The sequence below is a fragment of the Rhineura floridana genome, chromosome 18 (genome assembly GCF_030035675.1).
Source record: "Rhineura floridana isolate rRhiFlo1 chromosome 18, rRhiFlo1.hap2, whole genome shotgun sequence".
NCBI classification, from domain to species: domain Eukaryota; kingdom Metazoa; phylum Chordata; class Lepidosauria; order Squamata; family Rhineuridae; genus Rhineura; species Rhineura floridana.
In genome coordinates, this window is record NC_084497.1 from 8971083 (window position 1) to 8983113 (window position 12031).

Consider the following 12031-nt stretch of genomic DNA (forward strand, 5'->3'; position numbering starts at 1 on the left):
ATCTACTGTTCGGAATTTAACGTTATCTCTGAAGAAATTAATGAAGATATTAGAGATAAAGTTATCAATGGCTTGGATAATCTTCTGGACTGGAATGACGTGATGGAGCTTGATATAGAGAAAATCTATGGAATTAACTGCAGCCATGTGACAATGGAAAAACTCTCAAGAGATGAGCCAGTGCATTTTGTAAAAAAGAAGAACACAGATATGACTTTACAACAATATTTCAGCAACTTATTCAGAATTGATGGGAAGAAAATATTTGGGATAGAGGAAATTCCCATCAGACTCTTATTATATGACTATGGTTATGACAGCAAGATTATTATGGAATACTGATAATGGAAGATTGGACACTGAAATTACTGGACTTAACAGGACTATTGAAGATGGAAGATGGAATTAATATGGATAATGGAATAATGGCTATTGAAATTATTGGACCTAACAGATTTTGATGAGATGGATTAATCGATATGTTTATTTGGACTATGGTTATGACAATAAGATTATTATTATTATTGAGATGGATTAATCGACATGTTTATTAGGAGAAAAATTGATAGATATGTTTCTTAAAGAATTGAAACCTCTCTTTGACTTTTTGTGGAAAGAGTAAAGTAACGTTTATGAGATTTGATGATTAATTAAGATAACTACTGGAGGAAAGTGATTTTATAATATAATTTAAGAGACAGGATTGTTATATATTGTAGACCTATAACTGATTTGATCTGCGACAAATGGGAAGTCAACATTTTATTTTTTTGTTTAATCATTTTTGTTTTGTTTTGTTTTTTGTCTTTGAATGTTTTATGATTTTGTTTTGTATGTTTTATGAAAATTTGAATAAAAATTATTGTAAAAAAAAACAACATCATAACAGACTTTAAAATACAATAAAACAAAACATCTTTAAAAGCATATTTAAGCAAAACATCATTTTAAAAAAGCTTTAAAAACATCTTAAAAAACAAATTCCAGCACAGACGCAGACTGGGATAAGGTCTGTACGTAAAAGGCTTGTTGAAAGAGGAAGGTCTTCAGCAGGCACCGAAAAGATAACAGAGATGGTGCCTGGCTAACATTTAAGGGGAGGAAATTCCAATATTTCATATATAAGGGGAGGGAATTCCTACTGTTTGGGTGCCCTTTCTTCCGCCGCATCAGCTGTAGTTGAGCAACTTCTGGAGGGCCAAAGGTTCCCCACACCTGGTTTATATGAAAGGTTATTATTTTTAGATCTTGTAGAAACAGTTTACATGGTTTTTGGAATTAGCGGTGGGGTCTTTTTCGATACATCACTTTATTTTTACTTTGTACGACCTCGGGCCATGAAGCTGTTTATACTTTTACAAAACAAAGGAATAATAATGGACCCAAGTCAGTCTTGCCGTTTAATTTTAATGGGTCTGCTTTGACTGAAGCTGGATACAACCCAATGACATGCGCACATGGAGGCTGGTCCATTTGGGCGAATGGGGACACTGCCCCACCAGACTCTGCCCTCAGCCAAGCCCCCACCTGCCTGCCTTCCTGTTGACAACCAGTCCAGAGGGTGACCCTTCCGTTCAGCTTCCCTCTTTTTCATCTCTTTGTTACTCTTGTGGAACTTGGCAAGGAGGAGGAGGAAGAGGATGGGGAAAACCAAAATGAGTCGGCACTGCTTGTCATTGGCTCTGGCCACATTTGCTGTTTGGGTGCCTTCTGCCCTGTCAGCCACCAATGGGTGCCCCAGAGGCTGCAGAAGTCTAGCCAAGAGGCGACAAGAATGCAAACCGGAGTTTTAGCCAGGTTGGGTGGAGGCAGGCAGACAGACAGGCAGGAAGGGATGGTGTTTCCCCCCCGCAGCTTCATACCGGGAGAAAAGACCCAACGAAAGACTGAGCAAGGGGGAGTCAACGAAGACAAAAGCCACAGCAGCCTGTCCTGGGTGCCTGAAGGATGCCCATTCACTCCTTCTGCACAACAGCTCCAGGTCTAGACTTACCATCAGCACCTCTGCGCTGGTCTCTTTTAACGGTATCTTCGTCAATCCATTCATTCTCGGGCTCGACGGCTCGTTGTCCGATAGCACTATCACATCAGGCGAAGGGACTCTCCTCTCTCGCTTGGCGTCACTGGAGGAGCCATCCCCAAAAAGCAGAGAGGAGGGAGAGGGAAAAACCCATTAAAAATAAACCACGGCTGCTTTTGAGTAGAGGAATCTTAGGAACCTTCCCTCCCCACATAGCCAAGTTATATTTGACAGGCTACTGTGTACGCTGAGACTCTGCAAGAGTGCAGAATTGAACTCAACACCTGTTGGAGAGCTAAAACAAGATTCTCAAAACCCACCTTTGCCTTTCTGAGGTGAGGATTCATACATCCAGTAGGGCCCTGCTTTACTGCGTTTCGCTTTACAGCAATTCGCTAATACAGCGGTCTCAATTAGACGCAATTAGACTAAAGCCCCACTCATACAGCGCCAGTTCTGCTTTTACGGCGGTTTTCGGGTGTTGCACGCCATTCTATTCAATGAGTTCAGCGGGGGTCCGGAACGTAACCCACCGTATGAGTGGGGCCCTATTGTACTGCTCTGACAGTGATCAGTCCACTCTTCTGAGTTAATGATACCCGGAAGACTTCACTTAATTCTACCACCATTAGAGGGCATTAAATTAGTGTTATTGAATGTAGTTTTACAGTGCAAGTAAATCTTATGGGGTATTTTGAAGGTTAACAGTAAAGGCATTTTGTCACTATCATCCCCAGATGCCAACTGCGAAATCAACGACCAAATTCAGTAGGACATTAGATATAAGTATATAATCGAGTACACTAGAGCTGTTAATAGAACTGGATGTATATTCAGTGCTCTGAAGTTAGGGACTATTACTTCTATCCCTGTGTCATGGTCAGACCACCATCTGGTAAATGTAGACTTCTCGATGCCACACACCCTCTGCAAAGGCACAGGACCTATTAAAATGGTCCGCCCCAGGCGCCTGATGGAGCCAGAAGGATTCCTGAATGCGCTGGGGGTATTGGAACCTGCTGAAGGTCACTCGGCCGAAACCCTGGTGATGGAATGGAATACAAAGATCACCAGGACATTAGACCAAGTGGCTCCGAAACGTCCTCTCCCCCTGGAAAGATCCCAGACGGCACCATGGTACACACCACGGTTGCGTGTTCTGAGGCAGGAGGTGAGACGACTAGAACGCCGGTGGCGTAAGTCCCGCTCCGAAGATGCCCGGACACAAGTTAGAGCAGCAGTAGCTGCCTATCATGTGGCAATAAAGGCAACTAAGAAAGATTACTTTGCTGCCTCTATTGCGTCGGCAGAGTGTTGTCCCAGAAGGTTATTCCAAGTGGTCCGAAGCCTGGTCGGTCCAGTTGCTCAGGAACCCTTGGAATTCTCAAAGGCCTCCTGTGACAGTTTAGCAAAGCACTTTGCTGATAAAATCAAGCATCTAAGAAGCTCGATTTCGCATACCGTGAATGCAGATAATGGACCAGAGTTGACCAGTCATAATGTGATCAAATGGGATCGGTTTCGGCCTCTTTCTTCTGATGATGTGGACAAGGTACTGTCAACTGTGAAACCTACCACCTGTCTCCTTGATCCTTGCCCGTCATGGCTCTTAATGAGCTGTAAAGAGAAATTGGGCGAGGGGATCAAGGCGGTGGTAAATGCATCCTTGAACGAGGGTGTATTGCCATTAGCCCTCAAGGAGGCAATTATAAAACCTATTTTGAAAAAGCCCTCCTTGGATCCCCAAGACTTAAACAACTTTCGCCCAATTTCAAATCTACCATTCCTGGGCAAGGTCATTGAACGAGTGGTGGCCAATCAGCTGTCAGCGCATTTGGATGAAACGGATTATTTAGATCCATACCAATCGGGTTTCAGGACTGGACACGGAACTGAAACAGCCTTGGTCGCTCTAGTGGATGATATGAGGAGGGCATTAGATAGGGGAGAATTCACCTTTCTTGTCCTCCTGGATCTCTCAGCGGCTTTTGATACCGTCGACCACGGTATCTTGCTGGACCGTCTGGAAGGATTAGGAATAGGAGGCACAGTATTAAACTGGTTCCGTTCCTTTCTCTCCGATAGACAACAGCAGGTGGCATTGGGAGAGGTGGTTTCAGACCCTTGGCCTCTCAACTGTGGTGTGCCACAGGGCTCTATCCTCTCTCCCATGCTATTTAACATTTATGTAAAGCCGCTGGGAGCCATCATCAGGAGGTTTGGGCTGCAGTGCCACCAATATGCGGATGACACTCAGCTCTACCTCTCATTTAAGTCCTCACTAGAGTCGGCTGTGGAAACCATGTCCAAGTGCCTGGAATCCGTGAGTGGATGGATGGGAAGAAACAGGCTAAAGCTGAATCCTGATAAAACTGAAGTATTGCTCGTGGGAGACAAGGGAAGGCTGGGAAACATCGACCTGATACTTAATGGGGTAAGATTACCCCTGAAAGACCAGGTCCGCAGTCTTGGGGTGATCCTTGACTCCGGGCTGACTATGGAGGCCCAGGTTTCATCGGTGTGCCGAGCAGCTTGGGGTCAATTGCGTCTCATACAAAGGCTGCAACCCTACCTTCCTGTACATCAGCTCCCACTCGTAGTACAAGCTCTGGTCACCTCTCGTTTAGATTACTGCAATGCGCTCTACGTGGGGTTACCCTTGAAAACAGTCCGGAAATTACAGCTGGTACAAAATACGGCGGCTCGTTTACTTACGAATAGCCGCCGTTATGATCATATTACTCCAGTGCTCTACAATCTACACTGGCTTCCAGTTGCTTTCCGGGCTCAATTCAAGGTGTTGGTATTAACCTTTAAAGCCCTGTACGGTGTCGGCCCAGTATATCTGATGGAGCGCCTCCACCGTCACAAATTGAGCCGCCCTACAAGATCTGCCACGCAGGGCCTTCTCTCAGTCCCACCAACTAAAGTGGCTAGGTTGGTGAGGACTCGAGAGAGAGCTTTTTCTGTGGCGGCCCCCTCGATCTGGAACTCCCTCCCAATAGATCTTCGTCATGCCCCTTCCCTGGATATATTTCGCCGGGGCCTGAAGACTTGGCTTTTTAATCAGGCCTTTGCAACCTTTGAGACCTCTAAGGTGAATCAGCCTTGAACTAAAATGTTGATAAATCTATCATACTGTAAACTTTGTATTGTACTGTACTGACTATATTTATTATTGTATTTTATCGTGTTTTATTGTTCGCCGCCTAGAGTGGCCATCGGCCAGATAGGCGGCTTATAAATTAAAGTTTATTATAAGTTTATTATAACAATCACTAAAGCCTGAACTGTTAAGGATCTTTAGCCCCGTTCTGTTGCGAAAATTGCACCAAGCGCACTCCTGATTTGTTAAAAGTAGCCACTTTAGTTTCTTGACGTCGAGGATTTCAGCACGTGGCTATCATCCAAGGCCCAGTACTTAGAACCCAGTAGAGCGAGGTCATTAAGACCCATCCTAGCATTTATATCACCACTCATAATGACATAGACTGAAGAGAAAAGTGAAATTTGAGTTAAAAAGTAGTTTTCCAACGACGACCAAGGGGGCATATATAAATTAAACACAAGGAGCTTAATATTCCCAAACTGAAGGAACACTTGCCAACACTAGATGTTCGCAGGCTGGAAAGTCAGTAACAGACACCTCCAAAGCTGCTGAGGTCAAACATGTCAGGCCAGCTAGAGGTCTGCCTTTGGATTTGCTGGAAAAGGCACTCAGATTAACAGATTTAAACTGAGTCCTTTTGGATGTAAAGGATGTGCTCACACTCCTTGCTCGAACAGGCCAAAAACCCATCTAGTCCAGCGTCCTGTTTTCACAGTTGCTAGCCAGATGCCTCTTCTGGGAAGCCCCCCCTCCCAGCAGGACCTGAGGACAGCAGCAACTCTCCCCACTTGCAATTCCCAGCAACTGGCATTTAAAGGCATACTGTCTCTGATCTGGGAGGGAGTGGATAGCCATGACAACCAGTGGACATGGGATGGAAAGTCATGGCAGAGTGAGGATTTGAACCCTGGTCTCCCAAGATCCTACGTCTAGGCGCCCCTGGTTACGAAGGAGAAGAAGTTTGGAAGCAGGAGCCTTTAGCACAGCCTTTCCCAACCAGTGTGCCTCCAGATGTTGTTGGACCACAACTCCCATCAGCCTCAGCCGGCATTGCCAATGGTCAGGAAAGATGGGAATTGTGGTCCAACAACATCTGGAGGCACACTGGGAAAGGCTGCTTTAGCACATTGTCCCAAGATGTTTGCGTGAACACAGCATGACTCACAAGAGGGCGCCCTAACACAAGCAAAACCAATCATCTCTGAACTTAAATAGTTCAAAACACAGAATCTCTCAAAAAGGGGCAAGAGATGAAAGAAGAGCTATTTCTCCCACCCACCCCTGGAAACTAGGTCAGATCCATGGGCCAGCAGGGCTGTATCCAAGTAACCCCTACTCAGAGGAAGACTTGTCGAAATCAAGGGACTTAGTCTGCTTAAGTGCAGCGGTTTCAATGGATCCACCAGTATGACTTTCTTGGATGCAACTGATGGGTTGGAAGTTTATGAAGGGGCACCCTTCCTCCTTGGCAAATACTGTCCAAAAGGTGCTATGACTCAAAAGTAGTGATCTTAAAAGGTCCTCACTGCTTTTGACAGGCAAGAAAACTTGCATCCCTTTGGAGAGCAAGTTCAAACCCAATTACACCCACCCACAGCTTTATTTCAAGGTACAATCACTAACCAAAATGGAGACGATAGTCAAGAAATCAGGCTAGGACTGGGGAAGGCAGCTATGAGAGAACTAGAAAAGGTCCTCAAATGCAAAGATGTATCACTGAACACTAAAGTCAGGATCATTCAGACCATGGTATTCCCGATCTCTATGTAAGGATGTGGAAGTTGGACAGTGAAAAAGGCGGATAAGAGAAAAATCAACTCCTTTGAAATGTGGTGTTGGAGGAGAGCTTTGCACATACCATGGACTGCAAAAAAGACAAATAATTGGGTATTAGAACAAATTAAACCAGAACTGTCACTAGAAGCTAAAATGATGAAACGGAGCTTATCTTACTTTGGACACATAATGAGAAGACATGATTCATTAGAAAAGATAACAAATGCTTGGAAAAACAGAAGGGAGTAGAAAAAGAGGAAGGCCAAACAAGAGATGGATTGATTCTATAAAGGAAGCCACAGGCCTGAACTTACAAGATCTGAGCAGGGTGGTTCATGACAGATGCTCTTGGAGGTCGCTGATTCATAGGGTCGCCATAAGTCGTAGTCGACTTGGAGGCACATAACAACAACAACATACTGCTCCAGAAAGACAGAGAAATTGGGGCCTTTTTCAATGGAAACCCTCAAATTAGTTTTTATGGGCTGTGTTTCTGTAGGAAGCTCCTGTAAGCTACCCTTAAATAAGCAAGCACTCCCCATTTTGGGGTCTATCTGACCATAGTGGCACTCAGAGCAGATCCACTGAAGTTAATGAACACAACTATTTAAATGACTATTTAATAACGGGTGCCTGGGTTTGCTTTTTTCCTCTCCCCTCCCTGTTCCTTTTCCCTTGCGTGTCATGTTTTTAAGATTAGGTCTACTCTTCTTTCTTTCTTGACATGGATGTTAATACCGGCCAATCTCCCTGCCCTGAAAACTTCTCAGCTCCAAGTCGCATTAAAAAAGAAGCCAAGTTTCGCAAAAATTATTTTTGTGGGTCAGCAAGCCACTGTCCAGCTCAGCTAATGGAGAAGCTGGAGAGAGACAGTGAACATTTTAGAATTTCAAAGCACAAAAATAAAATACTAATGCATCTGTAACATCTGCGAAAAGTAACTCCCGGATTTAAAAAAAAAGGGGCAAGTTCCTCTTGGGAGGGTTTGGGTCTTCCGTAATATGCTGATCCCTGCTGCAAAATGGATTATTCAGGCTTGATCCTTTTCCTGTTGGGGGCACACTGCGACAGCCCTGTCAACAGGGAGAACTTGTGCCTGTAGCAACAGTGCCCCCACATGTGGCCAGAGCTCAGTGGAAGAGCCCCTGAATGCCCCACATTGAATCTCCTGCATCTCTAGGTAGAGAGTCCTGCCTGAAACCCTGGAGTAAGTAGACATGACTGAACTGTAAGGATCCATTGTCTTGATTCCGCTTGGAGGCAGCATCCCACACTTGCAGGAAAAAAGATCCAGCCCCACACACCAAGTTTTAACCCCTTATGGTATCTGCATGTGCAAATCGCACATGTATATGCACACAGGCACCTCTACCACCCTCGTCTAATCAGTTATCGCAGGAGCATCACAAACGGCTAACTTCCTGTATGCCAACGAGGCCACCCTCTCTCAAAAAAAGTCACGTGACCCAGGCGGTCACGTGGATGATGATGATTTTAAAAAAAACAACCATGCCTTCCCATGTCCTGAAAAAAGCCATGGTAACCAACCGGATGGAACCGGTTTCATGACACATCGCTTTCATTTTGTGCGGGAAGTCGCCGGTCCACTGGGGGGGGGGCAGAGAAGACAGGTACTGGAAAGAAAATGGAGCGAGTGGGAGGGAGGAGGAGGGGAGATGGTCACACACACACCGACAGACAGACAGGCGGGCGCTTGGCCAACCCAAGGAACTGAGAACCTCAAAAAAAAAACAGAGGGAGAAAAACTTTCTAAAATCAGCACAAGTGCAAGATTCTGCAGGAGTAACAGTTTGCTGCGCACTGCCATCTTTCTCCCTGCATTAGGCATTATCCCTCCTCCTGTTTAGTCTTCATTTAGGCCAGCTTGTTGTTGTTGTTATGTGCCTTCAAGTCGATTACGACTTATGGCGACCCTATGAATCAGCGACCTCCAAGAACCACCCTGTCCAGATCTTGTAAGTTCAGGTCTGTGGCTTCCTTGATGGAATCAGTCCATCTCTTATTTGGCCTTCCTCTTTTTCTACTCCCTTCTGTTTTTCCCGGCATTATTGTCTTTGCTAGTGAATCAGGTCTTCTCATGATGTGTCCAAAGTATGATAACCTCAGTTTCATCATTTTAGCTTCTAGTGACAGTTCTGGTTTAATTTGCTCTAACACCCAATTATTTGTCTTTTTCACAGTCTATGGTATCCTCAAAGCTCTCCTCCAACACCGTATTTCCAATGAGTTGATTTTTCTCTTATCTGGTTTTTTCACTGTCCATCTTTCACATCCATACATAGAGATCGGGAATACCATGGTCTGAATGATCCTGACTTTGGTGTTCAGTGATACATTTTTGCATTTGAGGACCTTTTCTAGTTCTCTCATAGCTGCCCTCCCCAGTCCTAGCCTTCTTCTGATTTCTTGACTATTGTCTCCATTTTGGTTAATGACTGTGCCGAGGTACTGATAATCCTTGACAAGTTTAGCTTGCCAAGGTCAGCTTACTGGTAATGTTTTACATAAAATGCGGTATCCAGTGTCAAGACCCACTGAAATTAAGGGACTTGACCAGCTTGGCTCATAGGAACCGAGGAAGCTAACGGATGCCAAGTCAGACCATTGGCCCATTGAGCTCAGTAGAGCCTACACTGACTGGCAGCGGATCTCCAGGGCTTCAGATGGGACTCTCCCCCAGCCGTTCCTGGAGGTGCTGCCAGGAACCTTCTGCACACAAGGCAGATGCTCTCTTGCTGGCCCGGACATAACTTTAATGGGGAACTATTTTCTGTATTTATTGACATGACAATTGCTTTTTATTCCTCACACACACATGCACAGGCCCCATCTGTACTATACATTTAAAGCAGGATTATGCCACTTTAAACAGTCATGACTTCCCCGCCCCCAAGAATCCTGGGAACCCACTCTGGGAATTGTAGTTCTGTGAGGGAGAGGGGAATGGGGATTCTCCTAACTCTCAGCACCCATAACAAACTACAGTTCCCAGGATTCTTTGGGGGAAGCCAGGACTGTTTAAAGTGGCATAATACTGCTTTAACTGTGTGGCGTGGACATGGCCACAAAGAGTTTTGCAGCCCTTGGGGCTGGCACTCATTCGCCGGAACTACAAGAGGCAACCTGATCTTATGTGTGTTTACTTGGAAGCAAAACTCCACTGAGCAATATGACATGTGAGAAGGATCTTGGAATTGTCGTTGATCCCAAGCTGAATATGAGCCAACAGTGCAAAGTGGCTGCAAAAAAGGCAAATGCTATATTAGGCTGCATTAACAGAAGTATAGTCTCCAAATCGCATGAAGTATTAGTTCCCCTCTATTCAGCACTGGTTAGGCCTCATCTTCAGTACTGTGTCCAGTTCTGGTCTCCGCACTTCAAGAAGGATGCAGACAAACTGGAACAGGTTCAGAGGAGGGCAACAAGGACGATTAGGGAACTGGAAGCAAAGCCCTATGAGGAGAGACTGAAAGAACTAGGCCTGTTTAGCCTGGAGAAGAGAAGACTGAGGGGAGATATGATAGCACTCTTCAAGTACATGAAAGGTTGCCACACAGAGGAGGGCTGGGATCTCTTCTCGATCATCCCAGAGTGCAGGACACAGAATAATGGGCTCAAGCTGCAGGAAGCCTGATTCCAACTGGACATCAGGAAGAACTTCCTAACTGTTAGAGCCATATGACAATGGAACCAATGACCTAGAGAGGTAGTGGGCTCTCCAACACTGGAGGCCTTCAAGAGGCAGCTGGACAGCCATCTGTCGGGAATGCTTTGATTTGGATTCCTGCATTGAGCAGGGGGTTGGAGTGGATGGCCTTATGGGCCCCTTCCAACTCTACTATTCTATGATTCTATGAGTCCAGCAGTGGGGCTTATTCTCCAAGTAAGTGTGCAATCTGTTTATTAATAGGAGTACCAATGTGTGGGTCTGGCTGAACCCAATGAAGTGCAACACCTCAGGTGACAGGGAGACATTTGGGGTTTTCAAAATGTGCTTCTTGTTTAAAATGAGGTTTTATTGCTAGACACAAAACTGCTTTGGGGTTCCTTTATGACAAGAAGCCCTCCAAGCCCTCACTCTGGCCACTGTCTCTGTCTGCTCCTAAGGCAAAGGTGAGAGAGGCCTCAGCACCCCCTCAGATCCCAGGAAAAAGGGCCAGATAGTCAGTAGGCAACCACTGGCCTACCTTACAGGGCTGGTGTTTAGAGGCAGTCTTGCATTTAAGCCAGTCAGCCTCGGCCAGTCTGGTGCCCTCCAGATGTGAACGAACTACAACCCCCAGCAGTCCCAGTTAATGGCCTGGTATGATGGGAGTTGCAACCCAGCCAAATTTGGAGGGCCACAGGCTCTCTATCCTGGCTCTAAGCAGCAATCCTTCCCGCGTGCAAGAGATGAAAGAACACTTCTATTTTAAAAAAGGCATTTCTTCCCAAGAACAGGGAATGCCTCTTCTGTTCAGAGGTGGGGGGAAACCAGTGGCCATCCAGATACTGCTGAGCTGCAAGTCCTGCAGCCACTGGGGCCCATAGTCAGGGATGATGGGAGTTGGGAGTCCAGCAACATCCAGAGGGCCACAAATGTCCCCGCTTCATATGTAAGGAGGACATTTCCAACTGCATGCAAGAGGCATCTGTTTAGAAGAGGCATCCCCCTATATCTAAGAAGCACAGAATCACAGAACAGCAGAGTTGGAAGGGGCTTATAAGGCTATCCAGTCCAACCCTCTGCTCAATGCAGGAATCCAAATCAAAGCATTCCCGACAGATGGCTGTCCAGCTGCCTCTTGGATGCCTCCAGTGTCAGAGAGTCCACTACCTCCCGAGGTCATTGGTTCCATTGTCGTATGGCTCTAACAGGAAGTTTTTCCTGATGTTCAGTCGAAATCTGGCTTCCTGCAACTTGAGACCATTCTTCTGTGTCCTGAGCTCTGAAAAGAGATCCTGGCTCTCCTCTGGGTGACAACCTTTCCAGTGTTAGAAGAGTGCTATCCTATCTCCCCTCAGTCTTCTCTTCTCCAAGCTAAACAGGCCCAGTTCTTTCAGTCTCTCCTCGTAGGACTTTGTTTCCAGTCCCCTGATCGTCTTTGTTGCCCTCCTCTGGAGGT

The 12031-nt window shown here is 45.8% G+C and overlaps 1 protein-coding gene across 9 annotated transcripts in view; it reads right to left on the bottom strand.

Annotated features, from left to right (window-relative positions):
- The window catches only part of GATAD2A (GATA zinc finger domain containing 2A), a 91553-nt gene that overhangs the window by 18509 nt on the left and 61013 nt on the right, over positions 1-12031 (bottom strand). For all 9 annotated transcript variants that reach the window (XM_061601707.1, XM_061601703.1, XM_061601709.1 and 6 more), the window contains one exon: positions 1994-2123. In XM_061601707.1, coding sequence (XP_061457691.1) covers positions 1994-2123 — 130 coding nt within the window. The remainder of the gene's footprint in view (positions 1-1993; positions 2124-12031) is intronic.